The sequence below is a fragment of the Hyla sarda genome, chromosome 7 (genome assembly GCF_029499605.1).
Source record: "Hyla sarda isolate aHylSar1 chromosome 7, aHylSar1.hap1, whole genome shotgun sequence".
Classification (NCBI taxonomy): domain Eukaryota; kingdom Metazoa; phylum Chordata; class Amphibia; order Anura; family Hylidae; genus Hyla; species Hyla sarda.
Window position 1 is genome coordinate 162,081,182 of NC_079195.1, and position 27,823 is coordinate 162,109,004.

At 43.5% G+C, this 27,823-nt stretch overlaps 1 protein-coding gene across 2 annotated transcripts in view; it reads right to left on the bottom strand.

The window, feature by feature from the left end:
- Nucleotides 1–27,227, bottom strand: part of LOC130282663 (zinc finger protein 692-like) — a 144,587-nt gene extending 117,360 nt beyond the window's left edge. Inside the window, exons 1-2 of one of the 2 annotated variants that reach the window (XM_056531140.1) lie at nt 26,941–27,227; nt 26,232–26,303 (exon numbers count right to left, since the gene is read on the bottom strand). In XM_056531140.1, the coding sequence (XP_056387115.1) occupies nt 26,232–26,303; nt 26,941–27,213 (345 nt within the window). In that variant the 5' untranslated portion in view covers nt 27,214–27,227. Of the gene's footprint in view, nt 1–7,974; nt 8,072–26,231; nt 26,304–26,940 lie in introns of those variants that run through there. The other variant, XM_056531141.1, reaches the window with a different exon arrangement.
- Nucleotides 27,228–27,823: the final 596 nt, after the last annotated feature.

A 27,823-nucleotide genomic window follows, 5' to 3' on the forward strand; every position in this document is an offset into this window, starting at 1 on the left:
CCCTACTTATATAGGTTTGATTTTGTCGCACTTCTGGAAAAAATCATAACTACATGCAGGAAAATTTATACGTTTCAAAATGTCATCTTCTGACCCCTATAACTTTTTTATTTTTCCACGTATGGGGTGGTATGAGGACTCATTTTTTGCGCCGTGATCTGAAGTTTTTATCGGTATGATTTTTGTTTTGATCGGACTTTTTGATCACTTTTTATTCATTTTTTAATGATATAAAAAGTGACCAAAATACGCTTTTTTGGACTTTGGAATTTTTTTGCGCGTACGCCATTGACCGTACGGCTTAATTAATGATATATTTTTATAGTTCGGACATTTACGCACGCGGCGATACCACATATGTTTATTTTTTATTTTTTTTACACTGTTTTATTTTTTTTATGGGAAAAGGGGGGTGATTCAAACTTTTATTAGGGAAGGGGTTAAATGACCTTTATTAACACTTTTTTTTTACATTTTTTTTGCAGTGTTATAGGTCCCATAGGGACCTATAACACTGCACACACTGATCTCTAATGCTGATCACTGGCGTGTATTAACACGCCTGTGATCTGCATTATCGGCGCTTGACTGCTCCTGCCTGGATCTCAGGCACGGAGCAGTCATTCGTCGATCGGACACCGGGGAGGCAGGTAAGAGCCCTCCCGGTGTCCGATCAGCTGTTCGGGACGCCGCGATTTCACCGCGGCGGTCCCGAACAGCCCGACTGAGCAGCCGGGTCACTTTCACTTTCACTTTAGAAGCGGCGGTCAGCTTTGACCGCCGCTTCTAAAGGGTTAATACCGCACATCGCCGCGATCGGCGATGTGTGGTATTAGCCGCGGGTCCCGGCCGTTGATTAGCGCCGGGACCGACGCGATATGATGCGGGATCGCGGCGCGATCCCGCTTCATATCGCGGGAGCCGGCGCAGGACGTAAATATACGTCCTGCGTCGTTAAGGGGTTAAGGCCAAAATGGGCCTGGTCCTTAAGGGGTTAAAGGGGTATTCCAGGAATTATTTTTTTGACTATGCTACAGGTGCTGTAAAGTGTTAGTGTAGTTGATAATATAGGCCCTGATTTACTAAGTCCAACCGATTATTTTTCTCAGTTATTGCGCCAAAATTCTATTTCTGCGACCAAATTTTACGCTGCACAACCGACACTTTAGAAACCACTCGGAGTGTTTTTCTTTCTGAAATGGGCGAGTTTTATGCAAAAATGGTCGTGTTCCCGATAAAAAAAAAAAATACTCGTAGTACTTACAAAATCACTCGAGAAAAAGTGTGAGTTTGCCTCACACAATAACCGACAGCCAAGAGGCCGAGTGAAATTCAAAAAATGGAGCGATTTAAGGCTGGGTTCACACCACGTTTTCTTAAATACGGTTCCCGTATATGGTTGGGAGGAGGGGGGCGGGGCTTAATCGCGGCGCCCGCACTCAGCCGTATTCGGGAACCGTATTTAATGCAAGTCTATGAGCCGACCGGAGTGAACCGCAGCCTCCGGTCGGCTTCGTTTTCGGCCATATGTGGTTTCCCGACCGCAGGCAAAAACGTGGTCGACCACGTTTTTGCCTGCGGTCGGGAAACCGCATACGGCTGAAAACGAAGCCGAGCGGAGGCTGCGGTTCACTCCGGTCGGCTCATAGACGTGCATTAAATCCGGTTCCCGAATACGGCTGAGTGCGGGCGCCGCGATTAAGCCACGCCCCCCTCCTCCCAACCGTATACGGGAACCGTATTTAAGAAAACGTGGTGTGAACCCAGCCTAACAAGGGACTGTTTGCCATTGTGTTTTGTGTGAAAGTAACTTGTTTTATAACCTGAAAACATTTTGTACAGTTAAACACTTTTATGAATAAAATATTGAATGCTTTTGTGATACTTAATGTTTATATATTTTTTTTCTTTTTAACACATTTGCAATATTAGGTTTAAATCAATTTAACACCCAAGCTGATAAACAAGGATAATTGTTGTAATGTTTGAAAAATTATAACACATGAATACTTTTGATTCATGGAAACATTTTTATACAAACAAGTCTAAACCATTTTGACTCACACAACAAATTTCTTTAGCTAGGAGTTTGTGCGACACAATTGACTAGTGCGACACAAAAAAACGTGCAACAGAAAAATAACAAAATGTGCAACAGAATAGGAAATAAGCTTGAAAAAAAAAAAAAAGACGAGTGATATTGAAATCACTCCAGAATAAACACTCCACTCTTAGTAAATCAGGGCCATAGTGTCCGTACTTGTGTGTGACGTGGTCTCGCAATTCTTCTGTGATTTTCGCCCCAATATTTATTTTTAACAGCATACAAAATTACTAACGTCTCGGGTTTTCCCAGGTTGCAGTGCGGTTGAGACGCAACATCACCAGTCAGGTGTGCAAAGGGAGTCTGTCCTACTTCAATGGGTGGAGCGACTGCTGGGTGGGAGAGAAATCATTTTGCAACAGCTGTAGGCACCCTAGTTAGAAAACACTGTTGTTCTTTTAAATGGAATGCAACTCATTTTGTGTTTCAATGGGTGGGGTGGCATATGCGTGGGAGGGAGGAAAGTGACCTCATACTTAAAAACAAGGAACTATGGGATGTGTAGTATGATAAAACAACTCCAACAGGAAATACCATACAAAAAGATAGCCACAGCATTATTATAATCTCACAACATAGCCATTTAGGCCTAAGGCAAGCACAGATCCTTCCTAAGCATGTCCATTACTGTCTGGCAGGTACGTAATCACCTTATGGGGGATATATCCCTTTTAAAGAACGTTTTGTAATTGAAACTTGTGGATGTAATTGTGAAATTAATAATAATTAAAAAAAAAAAAACATGTGGGTGCTGATTGGTTGTTATGGGAGCTGAAGGCCTCTATGGCTGCCATGATAGGATTCCTATTACAATGTGTCATAGGCAATTCGACAGTACACTGCAATACATATGTATTTTAGCGTACTTAACATGTGATGCTGGTTTGCAATACTTTATATAGTAAAATTAAATGTGCAATTAAAAAGAACAACTTTACTATAGACTGAACTGGGCCTTTTGCTTTAATTTCCCCAACAAAAAAAATACAAACGTATTTTCTGGACCATTGTAACTTGAAACCAGACTCAACATAAAAAGCTACGGACAGTCCAGAAATGCGAAACGTGTCAACGGCTGGAAGAACTGACCAATCAGAATGGGCAATTCACTGGTAAAACACCTGTATGAAGGCTGGGTTCCCATTACGTTTTCCCCCATACGAGAGCGCATACAGCAGGGGAGAGCTAAAAACCTACGCTCCTGTATGCCTTTCTATGCGCTCCCGTATGTAATTCATTTCAATGAGCAGACCGCAGTGAAACGTTCGGTCCGTTCGCCTCATTTTTGCCCCGTATGCGCTTTTACAACCGGACCTAAAACCGCGGTCGACCGCAGTTTTAGGTGCGGGGGAAAAGCGCATACGGGGCAAAAATGAGCCGAACGGACCGAACGTTTCACTGCGGTCGGCTCATTGAAATGAATTACATACGGGAGCGCATAGAAAGGCATACAGGAGCGTAGGTTTTTAGCTCTCCTCTGCTGTATTTAAAAGGAGGTGGGGGGATTCAAACTTTTATTAGGGAAAGGGTCAATTCACATTTATTATTTATTTATTTTTTTACACATTTTTTTTTTACAATTTTTTAGTCCCCATAGGAGACTATTACTTGCAATCTGTTGATTGCATACACCGATCAATGATATGCCATAGCATAGCATTGATCAGTGTTATTGGCGCTCCTTTACTACTGCCTGCCATGGATGGCTGCAGTAAAGGAGCGACCATTGGACAGCACGGAGTACGGTAAGGGACCTCTGGCCGTCCTCACAGCTGATTGGGACACCGAGATTTCACCGTGGTGATTCCGATCAGCATCCCTGAGCTAACCGGCAGTTAACGTCAGGACTTTTGGACGCCGCAATCAACTTTGATCGTCTATAGGGTTAATGGCGGACATCACCGCGATCGGTGATGTTCGGTATTAGCCACAGGTCCCGGCTATGACGCGCGCTCAGCTGCTGGGTGCGCTGCATAGTTTGGCACCTCCGTGATACCTGCTGGTATCACGAAGTATCAGATTAGGTATCGGGGACAAGTACTCGTGCAAATGTACAATATCGGTCCCGATACCAGTATCCGAATCGGGAAATCCCTAATCACTATTGATAAAGTGCATACAATCAGAAAATCAGAACACAGGTTCATAAATTGTGAGAAAAATAGAAATGCAAACAAGTTAAAAACAGAATATAGCAGCAAGTAATACCAGTACCAGCCCGTGTCAAGAAAGCAGGACTCACCCCAGCCCCACACCCCAACTCTGACGCGTTTTGCAAAGAGCGGCTTTATCCAGGAGTGGTGTAGGCTGGAATGGATAATAATATTTATATTATGCATGCCCCAATGAAAAAACAAGAGACGAACCTGATGCGGGATGTAATACAGGGCTGAGAGGAGGACGTGACGACAGACGCCAGCAAGTCACGTGATCGCAGCAGGGCCATGGTAGTAATCTCACTAGCGTGATATTGCAGGGTTTACTATAGTAATCTAATTGCATCCAGACTGCTACGTCCGGTCGCATGATCTATGTAAGTAGATCAGTAGACTACGGCTGCAGAAAAATGGCTGGCATGTGTATAAGTGGCATGTGTATTCCACAGCCGTAATCTACTGATCTATTTACATAGATCATGCGCCTGGATGTAGCAGTCTGGACGCAATTAGATTACTATAGTAAACCCTGCGATATCATGCTAGTGAGATTACTACCAGGGCCCTACGATCATGTGACTTGTTGGTGTCTGTCGTCACATCCTGCTCTCAGCCCCAGCGAAACGCGTCAAAGTTGTAGTAAGGGGGTGGAGCGAGTCCTGCTCTCTTGACATGGGCCTTGGCTACTGGTATTACCTGCTGCTATACAGTGGTCCCTCAACATATTATATTAATTGGTTCCAGGAGAACCATCATATGTTGAAACCATCATATGTTGAGTACATATGTCTATGTAAAAATAGTAATTGGTTCTGGGGCCTCGGAACCATTGTATGTTGAATACATATCTCTATGGGAAACTGCTAATTGGTTCTGGGATGACCATTGTATGTGGAGTGTATGGGGAGTGTTTAACAAACCAGGGTGCCTCCAGCTGTTGCACAACTACAACTCCCAGCATGCATGTACAGCCATTGACTGTCTGGGCATGCTGGGAGTTATAGTTTTGCAACAGCTGGAGGCACACTGATAGGGAAACATTGATGTATGGGGTGTATAGTGTGTATATGTATTGTATGTGATGTGTGACATTGCATACAGTACTGTACAGTGCTTTAAATACCTTCAGGAGGGGAAAGAATGTCCTCCATTACCATCCTGCCGACTACAGCTCTATAGGAAAGGAAGGGTAGGGCAGCCAGCAGCTCATTGGATGCCTGCAGCAAGATGCTGCAGGCTATTGGCTATGGCTGCACTGGGGGGGGGGGCTTACACGGAGCTCACAGTGGAATCCTCCGTGAGTTAGCAGGACAGCATGTGAGTAACAGGAGGCAGAACGGGGCACACGGGGCACATTATACAACTATCTGTCATTTGCTGAAGTTGTCAGCGTTGTCAGATAGCTGTTTGTACGATGGCCCCGACACACAGCAGCATCATATGTCGAGGCTGCCTTCAACATACGATGGGCTCTGAGAGGCCATCATATGTTGAAATAATCATACGTCGGGGCCATCATAAGTCGGGGGATCACTGTATTCTGTTTTTCACTTGTTTGCATTTATATTTTTCTCACTGTTTATGAACTTGTGTTCTGATTTTCTGCATGTATGCACTTTATCAATAGTGATTCACTATAGGATTTTGCTGCACTTTGCTTATGTTATTTTGGTAGCATGTTTTATGCAGCAGTTTGTGGCCCTTGTATTGTATTTTACATGTACATATACAGGACTTTTCACCCCAGTACCTCTTCTATTTTATTTATCTTTATTATTCAAGCATTGTTAAAAAAAAATATTCTGTTTTTATTTATTCTAACTTGTGTACATTTTTTATATAATAAAACATATTTTACTGCATTTTTGTAGTTGTCTCAATCCTTGGGTGGTTTCGCATGTTGGTGTATTTTACACACTATAAAGGTGTTGTTTTTTTTTTTTTTGTGAACCCCATTTTACCTTCATCATTATATATCCTTTTGAGCTTACATATAGGAAGGAAAATGTCTTTGTTGGCATTATTAAAGGAGTACTTTAGTAAGTGGCACAGAATAGGGGATAGCTGATCACGGGTGGTCTGACCGCTGGGGACGGGACCCCGGGCACTCTCAGTGAGGAGCGCATGTCGTCTACCGGTAGATGGCACGCGCTCCATTTGTTTTATGGGAGCGTCAATAATGCCAAAGAGCTGTACTTGGGCCTTTTTGACACTCCCATAGGAATTAATGGTGTGCGTGGCGGCTGCAGGGACCCTACTTATCCCCTACCCTGTGGATAGGGGAGAAATTATTTTTCGCCAAAGTTCTTCCTTAATCTAAACCCAATAGGTGGCACCATAGATCAACTCCTTTTCTTTCTGGAGAGGGGCTCCTTTACATATATCACATAGGAGAAATGCACTGGAGGTTTACATTGGGAGTATGCCTTAGCGCAAATCTCCAACATGACTCACTGTATAGCCATAGTCACTGTATAGCCATAGTCACTGTATAGCCATAGTCACTGCATAGCCATAGTCACTGCATAGCCATAGACACTGCATAGCCATAGACACTGCATAGCCATAGACACTGCATAGCCATAGTCACTGCATAGCCATAGTCACTGCATAGCCATAGACACTGCATAGCCATAGACACGGTATAGCCATAGACACGGTATAGCCATAGACACGGTATAGCCAGTCACTGTATAGCCATAGACACTGCATAGCCATAGACACTGCATAGCCATAGACACTGCATAGCCATAGACACTGCATAGCCATAGTCACTGTATAGCCATAGACACTGTATAGCCATAGTCACTGTATAGCCATAGACACTGTATAGCCATAGTCACTGTATAGCCATAGTCACTGTATAGCCATAGTCACTGTATAGCCATAGTCACTGTATAGCCATAGACACTGTATAGCCATAGACACTGTATAGCCATAGACACTGTATAGCCATAGACAGTATATAGCCATAGTCACTGCATAGCCATAGTCACTGCATAGCCATAGTCACTGCATAGCCATAGTCACTGCATAGCCATAGTCACTGTATAGCCATAGTCACTGTATAGCCATAGTCACTGTATAGCCATAGACACTGTATAGCCATAGACACTGTATAGCCATAGTCACTGTATAGCCATAGGAGTTGCATATATGGCCTATTAGCATTACCTATGTTTAAAAAAAAAAAAAAAGTCTGCTATTTATTCCTATACATTAAAAAAGCATGCATATCCCTGTAAATGAGGCCAAAAAGACACTGAAGAGAGGCCTTATGGTTACATTTGACACAATTTCAGGATTCTGGAAATTATGTGTATGGCGAGTTGGGCGGAAAAAGAAAAAAAAAAGAGTATAGTTATTTTTCAGCCATTTTACAAGTTGGAGACAATTACAAGTAATGTTGGAGTCCACTGACTTCTATAGAAAGTGGCTGCACTTCCTCATCACTATGGAGGACCTGAGCTGCAGATCAAAGCCACAAAGCAGACCGTGATCAGTAACTATCCCCAGCTGCTGAGGATCACGGGAAGCCGCTTCCAAGCAGCAAGGTGGGATGTAGAAACTTGTGGTCCTGCAGCCAGAGTCTCTACCACCTAAAGTGTTATCCAACATTGCTGTTCTTGCTGGTTAACCCACCGATGACGTCTCTCGCTCGGGCCCTGACTGATACTTTAAAGATGATGCGCGTTGAACCTCCACAAACCTCACCTGCATCGCCCTTTTAAGAGGAGGGTCCACCACTCCACGGCCCTGTGCTTCTCTAAGCTCGTTGTTGATTAGGTTCATGACGTCATTACGTGGGCGTGAGCAAACGGGCGACGTCTCCTGTCACATGTTTAGCAAACCTGCTCATATAGCGCCATTTTAAGTAAGGGGAAACTATACTACTGCCAGGAGAGAGTTTATTAGAAGAATTTTCCAGATAGTCATAAATAGTTATAAAAAGCCTTGCTATGGCAGATATAGTAGTAAGAAATACGTGTAGTAGAATTGCTATATGCAGCCAGTTGATAAATACTAAGAATAGATAATTACATATAAAAAATAATGAGGCACATTTTTCAAGCTGTTTTACAGTAAGATTCTTTTTGTTGCCCATAACAACCGATCACAGTTCAGCTTTTATTTTAACAAAGCAAATAAAAGCTGAACTGTGATTGATTTCTAGCGAATCCTACTGTAAAACAGCTTGATCAATCTTCCTATTTACCATATACTGTACCTAACATATTGTCTGACATGGTGTGCATATTTATAAGGCAACTGGGGTGGGGATAATGTTTAAAGTGGGTTGTGTAAGGTTCTGTGCACACTAATGGAACCTATGTTGTTGTTTTTTTTCAGATATGATGGGAAGAAAAAGTGTAGCATGCTGTGCTGTTACATATACAGTGGTCCCTCAACATATGATATTAATTGGTTCCAGGAGAACCATCATATGTTGAAACCATCATATGTCGAGTACATATGTCTATGTAAAAATGGTAATTGGTTCTGGGACCTCGGAACCATTGTATGTTGAATACATATCTCTATGGGAAACTGCTAATTGGTTCTGAGATGACCATTGTATGTGGAGTGTATGGGGAGTGTTTAACAAACCATGGTGCCTCCAGCTGTTGCACAACTACAACTCCCAGCATGCATGTACAGCCATTGACTGTCTGGGCATGCTGGGAGTTATAGTTTTGCAACAGCTGGAGGCACACTGATAGGGAAACATTGATGTATGGGGTGTATTGTGTGTATATGTATTGTATGTGATGTGTGACATCGCATACAGTACTGTACAGCTCTTTAAATACCTTCAGGGGGACAGAATGTCCTCCATTACAATCCTGCTGACTACAGCTCTATAGGAAAGGAAGGGGAGGGCAGCCAGCAGCTCATTGGATGCCTGCAGCAAGATGCTGCAGGCTATTGGCTATGGCTGCACTGGGGGGGGCTTACACGGAGCTCACAGTGGAAGCCTGCGTGAGTTAGCAGGACAACATGTGAGTAACAGGAGGCAGAATGGGGCACAGGGGGCACATTAAACAACTATCTGTCAGTTGCTGAAGTTGTCAGCGCTGTCAGATAGCTGTTTGTACGATGGCCCCGACACACAGCAGCATCATATGTCGATGCTGCCTTCAACATACGATGGGCTCTGAGAGGCCATCATATGTTGAAATGATCATATGTCGGGGCCATCATAAGTCGGGGGGTCACTGTACCACTCCAGGATCTGACAGGTCTGTACCACCAGGCTCAAGGTCACGGTGATCTGTGCTCATTAGAGATGAGCAAACTTACATTAAATTCGATTTGTCACAAATAAAGATGAGCGAACTCACAGTAAATTCAATTCGTCACAAACTTCTCGGCTCAGCAGTTGATGACTTATCCTGCGTAAATTAGTTCAGCCTTCAGGTGCTCCGGTGGGCTGGAAAAGGTGGATACATTCCTAGGAAAGAGTCTCCTAGGACTGTATCCACCTTTTCCAGCCCATCGGAGCACCTGAAAGCTGAACTAATTTATGCAGGAAATGTCATCAACTGCCGAGCCGAGAAGTTCGTGACGAATCGAATTTACTGTAAGTTCGCTCATCTCTAGTCACAAACTTCTCGGCTCGGCAGTTGACGACTTATCCTGCATAAATTAGTTCAGCTTTCAGGTGCTCCGGTGGGCTGGAAAAGGTGGATACAGTCCTAGGAAAGTGTCCTAGGACTATATCCACCTTTTCCAGCCCACGGGAGCACCTGAAAGCTGAACCAATTTATGCAGGATAAATCATCAACTGCCGAGCCGAGAAGTTTGTGACGAATCGAATTTAATGTAAGTTCGCTCTTCTCTAGTGCTCATGTTCTGCACCTACTGGGTTCAATTCATCGTGCAGCCCTTCACTTCATCATTGTCAGCCACACATTACCTGTATAAACGGGGCGATGTGGAATCCATATGGATGATTTTATTGGCCACACAAAAGATCAAATCAGATGACAAACTAGCATTTCTTAACTGATCTCTACTGTAGCTCTTTTAGATCTCTTTCAGAGTGGCTGATTATTGGGAAAGAGCATTCCAAGGACTGCTCATTTCTCCAACATGCTTCCTGTGTAAAGGGGCCTTGAAGCGTTAATGTAATTAGAAATAACTTGACATGTAAATCAGACATATTTTATCACGACACACAAACCCGTGAGACCCCTGAAGTATGCACACATATATATTGGACATTAGCTAGAACAGAAGCACAGTTTAAAGGCAAGTCTTAAAGGGGTACTCTAGTGGAAAACAATTTTTTTTTTTAAATCAACTGGTGCCAAAAAGTTAAACATATTTGTAAATGACTTCCATAACAAAATCTTAATCCTTCTAATACTTATTAGCTGCTGAATACTACAGAGGAAATTATTTTCTTTTTGGAACACAGAGCTCTCTGCTGACATCATGACCACAGTCCTCTCTGCTGACATCTCTGTCCATTTTAGGAACTGTCCAGAGCAGCATAGGTATGCTATGGGGGTTTTCTTCTACTCTGAACAGTTCTTAAAATGAACAGAGATGTCAGCAGAGAGCACTGTGGTCATGTCAGCAGAGAGCTCTGTGTTCCAAAAAGAAAACCATTTTCTCTGTAGTATTCAGCAGCTAATAAGTACTAGAAGAATTAAGATTTTTTAATAGAAGTAATTTACAAATCTACTTAACTTTCTGGCACCAGTTGATTTAAAAAAAATAAAATAAAAGTTTTCCACCGTAGTACCTCTTTAAATAAAGCAATGTGAAATAACATATACAGGTAGCATAGAAATCAGAGTATGCCAGTGTACATATATCTCCCTTCAGTGCAATAAACAATTGAAACAGAATTAGAGACAGTATTGACACTACAAAATGGCAGTCAGAGATAACAAAGCAGCAGCTCTGGTCGCACGATTTGCCTAGAGCTTGCACATCAGCAAGCACATGGCAGGGATCCTAGCTTTCACACTGGTGACAGACTTCACTCTCACTGGTGGTTAACTTGGCAGAGCACAGCTGACTATAGACACCTAAGGGATGTTAAAGGGGTACTCCGGAGGAAAACTTTATTTTTTCTTTAAATCAACTGGTGCCAGAAAGTTAAACAGATTTGTATATCACTTCTATTAAAAAATCTTAATCCTTCTAGTACTTATTAGCTGCTGAATACTACAGGGGAAATTATTTTCTTTTTGTAACACAGAGCTCTCTGCTGACATCATGACCACAGTGCTCTCTGCTGACATCTCTGTCCATTTTAAGAACTGTCCAGAGTAGAAGAAAATCCCAATAGCAAACCTATGCTGTTCTGGACAGTCCCTAAAATGGATAGAGATGTCAGCAGAGAGCACTGTGCTCATGATGTCAGCAGGGAGCTTTGTGTTCCAAATAGAAAATAATTTCCTCTGTAGTATTCAGCAGCTAATAAGTACTAGAAGGATTAAGATTTTTTAATGAAGTAATTTGTAATTTACAAATCTATTTAATTTTCTGGCACCAGTTGATTTAAAAAAAAAAAGTTTTACTCTAGAGTACCCCTTTAACCTGTTGGGGACGAAGGGCGTATGCATACGCCCTTGAGTCCTGGTTTAAGGACAAAGGCGTATGCATACGTCAGTGGGAATTTCGGTCCCGGCTGCGCGCCGGGCGGGGACCGGACCGGGGTGACTGCTGATATCAATCAGCAGGCACCCCGTGCAAATGCCTAGGGGGGGTCATAAGACCCCCCCCCCCATGTCAGCGATCGGCGCAAATCGCCCGATTACGGGTCATTACGGGTCTATGGTGACCCGGAATATAAGGGGGATCGGGGTTGTCTAAGACACCTACAATCCCCCTGAAGGGATAGGAGTGAGGTGGCACAATAGGCGGGGTAGGACGGGGAAACCGGCGGGGACCTGCGCCGAAGATCCGCTTACCGATCCGGAGGCTGCGGGCGACGGTGATCGGCGGGCGCGATGACGTGCGGCAGAAGAGGACGGCTCCCTGGATCCTACGGAAGCCGGTAAGTTGCCTAGCAACATCTGGAGGGCTATAGTCTGAGACCATTATACAGTGGTCTCTAACCTGTAGCCCTCCAGATGTTGCAAAACTACAACTCCCAGCATGCCCAGACAGCTGTTGGGGAATGCTGTAATATGTAGTTTTGCAACAGCTGGAGGGATACAGTTTGAGACCATTATACAGTGATCTCCAAACTGTGACCCTCCAGTTCTTGCAAAACTACAACTCCTAGCATGCCCAAACAGCTGTTTGCTGTCTGGGCATGCTGGGATTTGTAGTTTTGAAACATCTGGAGGGTCACAGTTTGGAGCAGTGGTCTATAAACTGTAGCCCTCCAGATGTTGCAAAACTGCAAATCCCAGCATGCCCAAATCCCAGCATGCCCAAAACATAACTATATCTCCCAGCATGCCCTTCGGCGATCAGTACATGCTGGGAGTTGTAGTTTTGCAACAGCTGGAGGCACACTGGTTGGAAAATACTGAGTTAGGTAACAGAACCTAACTGAAGGTTTTCCAACCAGTGTGCCTCCAGCAGTTGCAAAAGTACAACTCCCAGCATGCACGGTCTGTCAGTACATGCAGGGAGTTGTAGTTTTGAAACAGCTGGGCGTTTGCCCCCCCCCCCCCCCCCCCATGTGAACATACAGGGTACATTCACACGGGCAGGTTTACAGCTGGGTTTGTATTCTAAAGTGTTGTATTATTAAGTGTTACATCTGAGAAGTTTTATACGCAGAAGTTTAAAAAGCAGGAGTTGTAAGCAGGACCCACTGTAACTGTAAGTATTACACTCTCTTGATAAAAGTAGTTTTTCTTAATAGTTAATAACAGCTGTTTGTCACCAAGGATATGGACAGCAGGATTGGAGGTTTTCTTCAGTGCACATTGTGCCACATGTATACATCTCTGGAGCAGCAGCTTCAGGGTGAATACCGCTGTGACAAATGTGAGCATGTTGCCCACCTGGAAGCTCGTATTAGAGATCTAGAGGAGCAAAATGCAACATTGAGGGCGATTGACAATCTTACAGAGCAAGCAGTTAGTGGGGTAGAAATGGAGGTTGGAGAAACTAGCCAGGAGGCCCAAGTAGGGAGCTGGGTTAATGTAGTTAGAGGGAATGGAAAGGGGGCAAGGAAAAGGAAGGCCACTTCTGCTTCTGATCTCCCAAGTAAAATTGCCAAGTTGGGCGATGATGCGAGGGCCTCAGTATCAGAGATGGCAACCCTAGTGGATACTGGTCTCCCTAACAGCCGGGGGAACAGCTCAACTAGTAGTGTGGGGGATGGTAACGCAGGTAGGCCAAGACAGTTAGTTGTGGTAGGGGATTTTATAATCAGGAAGACGGATAGAATAATTTGTCGCCAAGACCACCTCAACCGAATGGTTTGCTGTCTCCCTGATGCCAGGGTTCGGCATGTGGTGGAAAGGGTGGACAAATTACTAGGGGGGGCTGGGGATGACCCAGCTGTCGTGGTCCATGTGGGAACCAACGACAGAATACATGGTAGGTGGAGGTCCTTGAAGAATAATTACAAGGAACTAGGTGCCAAGCTGAAGGGAAGGACCTCTAACATTGTGTTCTCTGGAATACTTCCTGTGCCATGCGCATCGCAGGAAAGACAGCGGGAGCTTAAGGAGTTAAATGCATGGCTTAAGTCGTGGTGTGAGGGGGAAGGGTTTGGGTTTTTAGAGTACTGGGCTGACTTTTCATTGGGGTACAAACTCTATTCTACGGATAATTTGCACCTGAATGGAAGGGGGTCCGCTGTGCTGGGGGAGAGAATCCTGGAAGGGGTGGCTGAGTATTTAAACTAGGTGAGTGGGGGGAGGATAATAAAGCAAAGGAAGCAGACAGTGGGATGGATAGGTTAGAGAGGGATCAGGACATAATGGTGGGTGGAGAGGGGTCCTGTGGGGGGAGGTTAAGAGCAGTGGATAAGGAGATCCATGGGTTACAAACCAGCCGTAAAAATAAATGTAACCCGAAAAATTGTAATCCCAATAATTCAAAAAATTCCATTAGCCCCAATAACTCAATAACTACAATAAGCCCCATTAACTCAAAAAATGCCGTTAGCCCCAATAACTTAAATAACAACGTTAGACCCAATAACGCAAAAAATCCCATTAGCCCCACTAACTTAAATAATAACGTTAGACCCAATAACTCAAAAAATCCCATTAGCCCCAATAACTTAAATAGTACAATTAGCCCTTATAACTCAAATAATAACATTAACCCCAATAACTCTGAAAATCCCATTAGTGAGACTATATGTGTAAAACTTAATGGAAATGTAAAGTGTATGTTCACAAATGCCAGAAGCCTAGCAAATAAAATGGGGGGAGCTGGAGGCCTTGATACAGGAGGAACATATTGATATAGTTGGGGTCACTGAGACATGGCTGGACTCCTCGCATGACTGGGCCGTTAATCTGCAGGGGTTTACATTGTTTCGCAAGGATAGAATGAACAGAAAAGGTGGTGGAGTCTGTCTGTCTGTTAGAAGTGGTATGAAAGTCAGTGTGAACGATGCCATAGTGTGTGATGATTCTGAGGATGTAGAATCACTGTGGGTAGAATTACAAAAGGAGGGAAATACTGAAATATCACTGAAGAGATAGAAGGTTGGCTGTATAAACAAATAGAGAGGGCCGCCCGGGCAGGTACAGTCGTAATAATGGAAGATTTTAACTATCCAGATATAGATTGGGGTCCGGGGTTGGCTAAAACTACAAAGGGGAGAAAATTCCTAAATTTATTGCAGGATAATTTTATGGGCCAGTTTGTGGAGGACCCAACAAGAAGTGATGCCTTGTTGGATCTGATCATTTCCAACAACGCAGAGCTGGTTGGTAATGTAACTGTGCGGGAAAACCTTGGTAATAGCGAACACAATATAGTTACTTTTGACTTAAAATGTAGAAAACAAAGACAGACGGGGAAGGCAAAAACATATAACTTTAAAAAGGCAAATTTCCCTGGGCTGAGAGCTGCACTACAGGACATAGACTGGGGGGAGGTGTTCTCAAATACTGATACAGGAGGTAAATGGGACATCTTTAAATCAACTCTAAATAACTATACAGCTAAATATATACCAAAGGGGAACAAATATAAACGATTAAAACTAAATCCTACATGGCTGACAAATGATGTTAAAAGAGCAATAAACAACAAAAAAATTGCCTTCAAAAAATTCAAATCTGATGGGTCGGCTATAACATTTAAACAGTACAAGGAGCTTAATAAAATCTGTAAAAATTTTATAAAAACAGCAAAAATTCAAAATGAGAGACAGGTGGCCAAAGAAAGCAAAACTAATCCTAAATATTTTTTTAGATATATAAATACAAAAAAAACAAGGACAGAGCATGTAGGACCCCTTAATAATGATAATGGGGAGGTTGTCACGGGCGATCAAGAGAAGGCGGAGCTACTGAATGGGTTCTTTAGTTCTGTATACACTATGGAAAAAGGAGCTGACATTGGCCAGGTCAGTGCTGGTAACACATCATGTAATGTACTGAACTGGCTTAATGTAGAGATGGTACAAGGTAAGTTAAGTAAAGTAAATGTAAGCAAATCTCCAGGGCCGGATGGACTACACCTAAGAGTTCTTAGAGAGGTAAGTTCAGTAATATCTGTACCCTTGTTCATGATATTTAGAGATTCTCTGGTGTCTGGTATTGTGCCAAGGGACTGGCGCAAGGCTAATGTGGTACCAATCTTCAAGAAGGGCTCTAGGTCTTCGCCAGGCAATTATAGACCGGTAAGTCTAACGTGCATTGTGGGTAAAATGTTTGAAGGACTTATAAGGTATTACATACAGGAATACATAGGGGATAATAGTATTAGAAGTGATAGCCAGCATGGGTTTACTAAGGACAGAAGTTTAGAACCGAAAAGAAAATAACCCACTTAAGGATGGACCATTTGTAAAAGAGAATAAATTTTATTTATGGAAAGTTCCAATAATACATAAAACAAACACAGCGTGGACAAACATACGTGGGAACTAGGGAGCAGGGGGAGACCAGAAATAAAGAAATAATCCGGGTGCACTGGCCTATGGCATGTAAGAACAGGTAAGTCACAGGGTAATTATATAGATGTATAAACATGAGATATGTACAAAGGCAGAAAGCGCCTCAATGAAAAGGGTAAATATGTCTCATATCAAGAGTACCAACATATAAAAATGGAACTGAAATGCCATAGGAAGTGAAAAACATGCTAACCGGACTAAAGAAAGAACCACATACAATGATGGTACACAACAGTAAACCCCCCCCCCCCCCCCACACTCCCCAGTTAGCCACCAAACCTCTGACGCGTTTCACCCAACGGGGCTTTATCCAGGAGTGGTGGGCAACTGGGGTGGGGTACATTATATGCAGACGGCCGGCCAATCACAGTCATTTGTAAAAAGATCTCACCTAAACGCCATTATACACTCCGGTGCCATTGCTATCCGGAGCAATGGCGCCGGAGTGTATAATGGCGTCTAGGTGAGATCTTTTTACAAATGACTGTGATTGGCCGGCCGTCTGCATATAATGTACCCCACCCCAGTTGCCCACCACTCCTGGATAAAGCCCCGTTGGGTGAAACGCGTCGGAGGTTTGGTGGGTAACTGGGGAGTGTGGTGGGGGGGGGGTTTACTGTTGTGTACCATCATTGTATGTGGTTCTTTTTTTAGTCCGGTTAGCATGTTTTTCACTTCCTATGGCATTTCAGTTCAATTTTTATATGTTGGTACTCTTAATATGAGACATATTTACCCTTTTCATTGAGGCGCTTTCTGCCTTTGTACATATCTCATGTTTATACATCTATATAATTACCCTGTGACTTACCTGTTCTTACATGCCATAGGCCAGTGCACCCGGATTATTTCTTTATTTCTGGTCTCCCCCTGCTCCCTAGTTCCCACGTATGTTTGTCCACGCTGTGTTTGTTTTATGTAGTATTGGAACTTTCCATAAATAAAATTTATTCTCTTTTACAAATGGTCCATCCTTAAGTGGGTTATTTTCTTTTCGGTTCTATAGTTAGTGTGTACACCACAGGACCTTAATTACCTAGCATAGGTATTTGAGCACATCCCCTTTCTTTTGTTTGGGTTTAAGGACAGAAGTTGTCAAACCAATCTAATTTGCTTTTATGAAGAGGTGAGTAGAAGCCTTGACAGAGGAATGGCTGTGGATATAGTGTTTCTGGATTTTGCCAAAGTGTTTGATACTGTCCTTCACAGACGTCTGACAGATAAGTTAAGGTCTTTGGGCTTGGAAATTTTAGTTTGTAACTGGATTGAACACTGGCTCATGGATCGTACCCAGAGAGTGGTGGTCAATGATTCGTACTCTGATTGGTCCCCGGTAATTAGTGGTGTACCCCAAGGTTCAGTACTGGGCCCGCTATTGTTTAATTTATTTATCAATTATATAGAGGATGGTATTAACAGCTCTGTTTCTATCTTTGCAGATGACACCAAGCTTTGTAGCACGGTACAGTCTATAAAGGATGTGCATAAGTTACAAGATGACTTGGATAGACTAAGGACTAAGTGTCTGGGCATCCACTTGGCAAATGAGGTTTAATGTGGATAAATGTAAAGTTATGCATCTGGGTACTAAGAACATGCATGCATCGTATGTCTTAGGGGGGATTAAACTGGCAGAGTCACTGGTAGAGAAGGATCTGGGTGTACTTGTAGATCACAGACTACAGAATAGCATGCAATGTCAGGCTGCTGCTTCCAAAGCCAGCAGGATAATGTCATGTATAAAAAGAGGCATGGACTCAAGGGACAGGGACATAATACTCCCCCTTTATAAAGCATTGGTACGGCCTCACCTGGAATATGCTGTTCAGTTTTGGTCGCCTGTTCATAAAAGGGACACTGCGGAGTTGGAAAGGGTGCAGAGACGCGAGACTAAACTAATATGGGGGCATGGAACATCTTAGCTATGAGGAGCGATTAAAGGAGTTACAATTGTTTAGTCTTGAGAAGAGACGTTTAAGGGGGGATATGATAAACGTATATAAGTATATAAATGGCCCATACAAAAAATATGGAGAAAAACTGTTCCAGGTTAACCCCCCCCCCCCCCCCCCCCCCCAAAGGACGGGGGGGGAACTCCCTCCGTCTGGAGAAGAAAAGGTTTAGTCTAAAGGGGCGACACGCCTTCTTTACCGTGAGGTCTGTGAATTTATGGAACGGTCTACCTCAGGAACTGGTCACAGCAGGAACAATTAACAGCTTTAAAACAGGGTTAGATACATTCCTGGAACAAAATAACATTATAAAACTACATCCCTTTCCCTTATCCTCTTACACCTTCACTTCAATTCCCTGGTTGGACTTGATGGACGTATGTCTTTTTTCAACCATACTAACTATGTAACATTTAACGAATGAAAAAACACATGTATTAAAAAAAGATTTTTGGTCTCACAGTTATCACTCATGTTTTACCTCACACTTGAAAGGTGTCTCTGTATTGATTCACAAGAAAATAAAATGGGAATTATTTGGGGGGGGGGGGGACGGATTCCCCTTTGAAATATATAGAAAATTTTAAAGGACTCTATTACCAGGACTACTTAGAATCATAAATAGGTCGTTAAAGGCAGGAATCCTTCCTAAATCAATGAGAGAGGCAGAAATAATCTTACTATTGAAACCCAATAAGGAAAAAATAGACTTGGAATCATACCACCCAATATCGCTCCTAAATACGGACATAAAAATATTGGTCAGGGTCCTCGCAAAACATTTGTAGAAAGTAATTGGCGATCTGGTACATGAGGACCAATGTGGATTTATTCCAAATAGGATGACTAAGCATAATATATATAGAACCCTGGCCAATGCACAATGGGTAGAAGGTAGTGAGGAGGCCCACTCCATCCTGTCATTAGATGCCAGTAAGGCGTTTGACAGGGTGGAGTGAGAATTCTTATGGGGGGATTGGAGAAGTGTGGGTTTCAAGAGGAGTATATAGATTTGGTCAAACTGCTATATGCTGGAGCAGAAGCTAAGGTAAATATAGAGGGAAAAATGTCATAGAGTTTTTTGTTAGCCCGAGGTACCAGGCAAGGATGCCCCCTTTCCCCCCTATTATTTGCATTGGCAGTGGAGCCATTAGCAACCAGGGTTAGAGTAGATCAACAAATAGTCGGATTTGGACAAAGGGGACAAAATAGCTTTTTATGCAGATGACATATTATTTTATTTAGAGGACCCAGGTAGATCTTTAGTTAGAGTAATGGAGGTGATTGGAGAATATGGGTCATATGGAAGAAATCCGTAATGCTACCCATTGGTAAAAAGGAAATTGGATTAACTGAGGATCTTAGAGTCCTGGAGAAGGGAGACAATTTTACATACTTAGGTACTCAAATATCAGGGGTAATGTCATAAGCGGCGCTCCAGCCGGACCTTCCGGCCGTGAGCGCAGCTTCCCCTGTGTCCTGGCCACCGGCGGGGCTGGGATTCGCATCAAGGGACGCGCTCGCATGCGAGTCCCAGCCCGTCACTCACCTTTGTCCATGGGCTCCGTTCCTCAGCTCCGACGCGCGCGCCCCCGCCTTCTAGCGCGCGCGTCGGAGCTGTGAAATTTAGAGGGCCAGTGTGCCTGTAATTAGTAGTATCACCTGCACCTTTTTTATAAGTTCTAGCTCCTCCTTAGCACCCCTGCCAGATCTTTGTTTGCCCTGTGCCTTAGAGAAAGCACTACTAGTTATTCCTTGCTGTGTACCAGACCTCTGTTTTCCGTGACCCAACCGTGTTTCTAGCCACCAGCCTATTGACCTTCTGCTACCCTACTGACTACGCTCCTGTGCCGCCTGCCCGACTACGTCTTGCCTATTCCTTTGGTACCACACTTCACCTCAGCCACCTGTGTGGTCGAGTCGCACGGAGTCTCTCCTTCTGCAAGTGGGGGTCTCACATAAGGAGAGGATTGAACTCTTTGTGCTACCACATTGTACTTCCCAGATACTACTCAGTCTTCCTTGGCTCCAACTCCATTCCCCGCAGCTTGATTGGAAATCCGGAGAGGTCACTCGCTGGGGTTAATGCTGCCATAATCATTGTCTAGAGTTGGTCCAGCCTAAAATTCTTTCTGCAATTTCTCCCATGCCAGGTCTGCCTACGCCTTATCAAGATTTCTCTGATGTCTTCTGCGAAAGACAGGCCGAGACTTTGCCTCCACATCGTCCTTATGACTGCCCGATTGATTTACTGCCTGGGACTATGCCACCTCGCGGTAGAATCTATCCTTTATCTGTTCCAGAGACTCAAGCCATGCAAGAGTACATCCAAGAGAAGAAAGGATTTATCCAGAAGTCTTCATCACCAGCTGGAGCCGGATTCTTCTTTGTCAGCAAAAAGGATGGTTCTCTCCGTCCTTGTATTGATTACAGAGGTCTGAACAAGATCACGGTCAAGAATCGTTATCCTCTTCCTCTGATCTCAGAACTTTTTGATCATCTTCAGGGGGCCAAAGTCTTCTCCAAACTGGATTTACGTGGTGCCTACAACCTGATTCGAATTCGAGAGTGAGACGAATGGAAAACAGCTTTCAACACCCGCGATGGACATTTTGAGTACCTAGTGATGCCTTTTGGCCTTTGCAATGCTCCAGCTGTTTTCCAAGAATTCGTCAATGATATCTTCCGCGACCTTCTCTATACCTGTGTAGTTGTTTATCTTGATGACATACTGATTTATTCTTCCAACTTGGAAGAGCATCGTACTCATGTTCGTCTGGTCCTACAACGCCTACGGAGGAATCATCTCTATGCCAAACTGGAGAAATGCCTTTTTGAAAAATCCATTCTTCCTTTTCTAGGGTACATTGTTTCTCATGAAGGACTACAAATGGACCCAAAAAATTGTCTGCGGTTTTGGATTGGCCTCGCCCTACCGGTCTGCGGGCTATTCAACGTTTCCTGAGATTTGCAAACTACTACCGCCAGTTCATCCCACATTTTTTTTCTGTGGTTGCTCCCATCGTAGCTCTCACCAAGAAGGGCGCTAACCCAAAGTTGTGGTCCCCTGAGGCCGAGGAAGCTTTCTCCAGCTTAAAGTCTGATTTTGCTTCAGCTCCCGTGCTATCTAGACCAGATCCGGGAAAACCTTTTGTCTTGGAGGTTGATGCTTCCTCCATCGGAGCAGGCGGCATTCTTACCCAGAAAAGTGCCAAGGGTAAGACTGTGACCTGTGGGTCCTTTTCTAAAACCTTCTCGCCTGTGGAGAGAAACTACTCCATCGGAGATCGTGAACTGCTTGCTATAAAGCTCGCCTTAGAGGAGTGGCGGCACCTGTTGGATCTCCTCATCCGATCAGTATTTATTTTGACCACAAGAACCTCCTGTACCTTCAGTCAGCCCAACGTTTGAACCCACGTCAGGCAAGGTGGTTGTTGTTCTTCTCCCGGTTTAATTTTTTCATTCATTTACGTCCAGCTAATAAAAATATCAGAGCTGATGCCCTCTCCAGATCTTCTGATGTGGTGGGTTTGGATCCTACTCCAAGACATATTATCCCTCCTGATCGCCTGATTTCTGCAGCCCCTGCCGATCTTCTACAGCAACCTCCTGGTAAAACTTTTGTACCAGTCAGATTGAGACGCAAAGTTCTAAACTGGGGTCATTCTTCCTTATTGGCTGGCCATCCTGGAATACGCAAGACACTTCTTCTTATCTCCCGACATAATGGGTGGCCACGTCTGGAACACGATGTCTCTGAATTTGTGCGTTCCTGTACCACTTGTGCTCGAGACAAGAACACCCGACAGAGACCCGCAGGACTTTTGCAGCCGTTGCCCATCCCTGAGATTCCATGGACTCACATTGCTATGGATTTTATTACCGACCTTCCACAGTCATCTGGGTTGTGGTAGACCGGTTTTCTAAAATGGCTCATTTCATTCCTCTTCCCGGACTCCCATCTGCTCCACAACTGGCCAAGCACTTCTTACTTCATATGTTCCGTCTTCATGGTCTTCCAGAAAACATTGTCTTGGACCGCGGAGTGCAGTTTGTGTCCAAATTCTGGCGAGCCCTCTGTTCCTGTCTTGACATCAGTTTGGATTTCTCCTCTGCCTACCACCCCCAGTCCAATGGTCAGGTGGAAAGGATAAATCAAATTTTGGAGACTTATTTACGCCATTTTGTGTCTGCCCGTCAGGATGACTGGGTAGATCTTCTTCCCTGGGCCGAATTTTCCTACAATCAGAAGGACTCTGAGTCCACAAAGACATCTCCGGTTTTTATAGTTTTTGGTCATCATCCTAGGTCTCCTCTTCCGGTCCCAGTCTCTTCCAGTCTCCCTGCTGTAGATGAACTTGTCAGAGATTTCTCCTCCATTTGGCCACCAACCCGGCAATCTTTATCTCTGGCATCCTCCCAAATGAAGACTCAGGCAGACAAAAAAGAAGATCCCCTCCATCCTTCTCTCCTGGTGATAAAGTTTGGTTATCTTCTAAATTCATCCGGTTTAAAATCCCAATTACAAACTTGGTCCTTGTTTCCTGGGTCCATTCGAGGTATTACAAAAAATCAATCCAATTTCATACAAACTCCGCTTACTATCTTCTTTACGCATTCCTAACTCCTTTCATGTTTCTCTCCTCAAACCTCTGGTTACCAACCTCTGGTTACCAATTCACAAAGAAAAAATTCCGCTCCAACTCCTGTCTCTGAATCCTCTGATATTTTTCAAGTTAAAGAAATCCTGGCCTATAAAATTGTACATGGCAAAAAAAAATTTGGGGTTGACTGGAGGGGTTTTGGTCCTGAGGAGAGGTCCCGGGAGCCTGAGGAGAACATCTTGGACCGTAATCTCCTCAAATTTTTTTTGCGCCATAAGAAGAGGGGGAGACGAAAGGGGGGGGGGGGGGGTACTGTCATAAGCGGTGCTCCGGCCAGACATTCCGGCCATGAGCGCAGATTCCCCCGTGTCCCGGCCCCAGGTGGGGCTGAGATTCGCATTGCAGGACACGCCCACATGCGAGTCCCAGCCCGTCACTAACCTCCGTCCCCGGCCTCTGTCCCTCAGCTCAGACACGCATGCCCCCACCTTCTAGCATGCGTGCTGGAGCTGAGAAATTTAAAGGGCCAGTGTGCCCGTAATTAGTTGTATCACCTGCACCTTTTTTTTATAAGTTCTAGCTCCTCCTTAGCACCCCTGCTGGATCTTTGTTTGCCCTGCACCTTAGAGAACGCACTTCTAGTTATTCCTTGCCGTGTACCAGACCTCTGTATTCCGTGACCCGACCGTGTTTCTAGCCGCCATCCTATTGACCTTCTGCTACACTACTGACTACGCTCCTGTGCCGCCTGCCCTGACCTCTAGCCTGCCCGACTACGTCTTGCCTATTCCTTTGGTACCACGCTTCACCTCAGCCGCCTGTGTGGTCGAGTCGTGCCAGGGGTAGCGACCTGGGTGTCGCCTGCCGCAGCAAGTCCAACCCACTTTGCGGTGGGCTCTGGTGAAAACCAGCAGCACCTTAGATTCCGCTCCCTGGCACAGCCTGCGTCAACTGCCACACAGGTCCAGTGGATCTACTACTTCACCTTCTCCAGACTACAGTGGAACCACGGATCTACTACTCCCTGGGTACCTGCTGTCTGCGGTGAGAAAATCCTTTCTGTCCTTGATAGGCACATTTCATTCCACACTCTAACCTTATTTTCCATCTTTTTTATTAGGGGACTGATGTTTATCTTATGATAATCCCTTGGTACCTGTAAGACTCACTGCTTAAGTCTATAGTCCTACCAAAATTATTGTATATATTTGGGACAGCCCCTCTTTGGTGCGAGAAAGGTGTCTTTAGAAAGATAATAGCTATGTTTAATGCCCTAATATGGGGAAGGAAAAGAACGCAGATAAAAATGTATTATATGTGTAAAGAAAGAGAGCAGTGTGGGTTAAACTTCCCAGATATACAAGGTTATTACTTAGCAAGCCAAATGTACTATTTAGTGGAATGGAAAAGGTTTGGAATATTTAAAAAGATTGTAGAAAATACTAATGGAAACTATGAAAACTTGTTTCAGGTACTTGAATCTGGAAAATTAAAAGGAGAATGGAATAAAAATATTATAATTAGAGGACTTAGTAAGACATGGGAAAAATTCAAAAAGGAAATAAAAATGGAAGGAAAAATAGAAACAGGACCAATTTGGTATAATTTAAATTTGAAGGAAGTTGCAAAAATGGGAATTAATAGTTTGTATAGGAAAGGATGAAAAACAATCAAAGACGTTTGGAAAAATGGTCAGATGAAAAAATGGGGTGAGTTGAGAGACGAGTTCGGGCTGGGAAAAGGTTCGTGGTTTGAATATGAGCATTTGAGGTCCTCCCTCAATAGATCACTTAAAGACGGGAATATACGGATAATAAAGGAAACTGAATTAATAAGGAATATAAAGAATGGGAAAATGGGAAAAAAAGTGATGGCAAAAATATATAAAGTAATAATGAAAAAAAAATAATTGCCTGAAACTTAAATGCTTTTAGTACTGGCAACAGGAAATTGGAGAAACAAATAAATGTAACCGGATAAATGTATTTAGAAATATAAAAATTATTTCCCCAAGCCTTGATCATCAACTGATACAGTGGAACATAGTATACAGAATTTATTACATCTGGAGGTCCGCAGGTTGAAGATCACTTACCTAGACAATGCCCGGGCTGCAAATATTAAAAAACTAACTTTAACTTACCTTTGTCCTCCGTTCCCCCGTTGCTAAGTAATCGGCCTCACTGTCCTCCGCTGTTCTCGCTGCGGTCCTGGTGTTGGGACGTCACAGAGCCTTCAGCCTATCACCGGCTGCAGCGATGTCCCGCCTCGGCCAATGATAGGCTGAGCCCACTGTGATGTAAGAAGCCGGCCGAACAGCAAGAACAGCGGAGGGACCATGAGGCCGGTTCCTTAGCAACGGGGGGACAGAGGACGAAGGTAAGTTAAAGTTTGTTTTTTAATATTTGCAGCCCGGGAACAGGAATATGGAGTACAGCGCAGCGGCTGATAATTATTTGGCAGGGGGGGGGAGAGAAGCTGCGCTCGCGGGTGACATACGATTAGTCCCCCGATGTGGGGTGCAGCGCTGGGCTGATAAACCGGCGGTGGGGGGGCATTGGGGGGCAGAGCTGTGCCCATCACATGATGATAATGGGGGGGTGTAAATACCGTTAAATACCATGGAAACGCCATGTTGTTCAATGTACATACCGTAAATAAATAAGCCCTACCCTGAAAATAAGCCTTGGTGTGTTTTTTGTGACTGAAATTAATATAAGACCCGGTCTTATTTTCAAAGAAACACGGTACACCCAAATTTCTATTTAGGATTGGGAAGACGGAGAGTAATACCTGCCCAAGATGTAAAGAAGAAAAAGAAAATGCAGGGTTCATGCACATAATATGGGGCTGCGAGAAGATTCAGGAGTATTGGAGAAAAATAATAAAACATATTGTTCAAAGGACAAAATGTAAACTTTGATTGATTATTCTGGGGGATGACAGTAGTGTGATTTATACAGGTAAAGAGAGAAGAAGGTTATTAATGATGCTTTTTTACGCCAGATTAGTGATAATCAGGAAATGGTTGGCACCAAATACACCAGGGGTTGAAGAGTAGAGGGAGTTGACAGAGGAGTTATAGGTATTGGGGAAGGAAGAGAGGAGAGAAAGGAGAAGAAAACGAAAGAGGTGGAGTGGAAGGAAAGAGGAAAAGTAAAATATATATATATATATATATATATATATTTTTTTTTTTTTGTGTTGTTGTCGTTGGTTGTAAGAGGGGTGGGAACAAGAGGGGGGGGAGAAAAAGTTTTCCCTCATTGTTAATGGAATTTGTGTGATGATACATTTTATAATGGAGAAGAAAGAAATTTAATAAAGATAATTGAAAAGAAAAAAAAATACCTTAATATAATCTGCTTCTTTAGGAGTAAAAAAACATTCTTGTGCCCAAGATCCACAAATTCGTCCAAGTCTCTTCAAAAAAAGGTAGAAGGATTACCAGACAACTTTTTATATGTAGAACAATCGGATAATATTTCCTGATAAAGTTTGCAACATAAACCTTTGTCCAAGATGATTACACCGCCCCCCTTGCCTGCCTCACGGATGATAATATCATCCATCTGTTCCAATTCCTTCAAAGCAGAACATTCTTTAAATGCAAGATTATGTTTTATAGGAGAATTAGTCTGGGCTAAGATGGTCAGCTCTTTCTCCATACAATCCTGAAAATTATCCAAAACAGACATTCTCACCATAATGGGGTAAAAATCAGGATTGGAGGTAGAAAAGGGGGGAGGTTTACATGGTGCATTGTGATCAGCAAGTTGTTGTAGGTTAGAAGTGGTGATAAGCTCTCTAAAAGAGAACCTAACCACCGCATCAGAACCAGAAACAGTATCAGTGTGAACAGTATCATAATAACCGGCAGAATCATTGCATTTCGTACTATTATTCATATTATTAGAAATATCATTAGACATGGTTGGGACATCACCTTCTGCCACATTATAATCCTGTGTAGTATCAAAACTACCGAAATGTTTGCTGAGTGTGATGTTCCTGACAAATGTGTTGCTATCAAGCAAAGTACGGAAGAAATCAAACTTACATGCTGTTCGAAAGAAAGTCCCTTTGCAAGTACAGTCATCTGAGTCTCTGAGAGAACTTTCATTGACAAGTTATAAATTGGTAGATTTAATGTATTTTCTTCTCCTTCACACTCCCATGTGGGTTTCTTTTGCCTTGTTCGTTTGTGCTTCCTCCCCGCTCTCCATTTTTTGGAGTAGACGCCGTCATACCATGATGTACTTCCTGCGCTGTACGTGCCGGTGAAATGGAATTCTCCACAGTGGTGGAATCGGAGATTGGCGAAAGATCCCATGATTGAGTATTAGTTTTCAGTGAGTCCATTCCAGTGGAATTAAAGCTGACCTTTTGTTGCTTGTTCACATTTTTGCCATTATATCTGCGGTTTTTGTTCTTTTTAAGAATTGAGTGGGGTATGCTGGCCTTACGATCCAGGTTAGGCCAGTGATACACCTGATCTGTTTTGTAATCTTGGAGATCATGTTGGAACTTTGACTCCTTCATCTCGGCAATACTCAACTCCAACTTGGCTAAGTTGTCATTAATTCTTTCATCATGCTATGCAAATGATGCACATTTTTTGAATTGGGAAGCCTCTAATTCAGCTTTTTTCTCCACTAGAGCTTGTTCCTCATATTGTATAATCAATTTCATAAAGCATAGGGACGAGTCAGTGAGGAGATGTTCCCAATCCTGTTGAAATTGCTGACAGAATATGGTGGTGGGCAATTTCTTAATTCCTAGGCCCCTAGGAATCATGGCCTATTCCACATACTTTTTAAGGTGGAGACATCCCACCACACTTTGGACTCAACAATTATAGTGTTCTCTAATTTCTCCATATGTATACAAAGATCCACAGAATCCTGAGTTTCTATACTGGTGCCATTAAATATCTGACATAT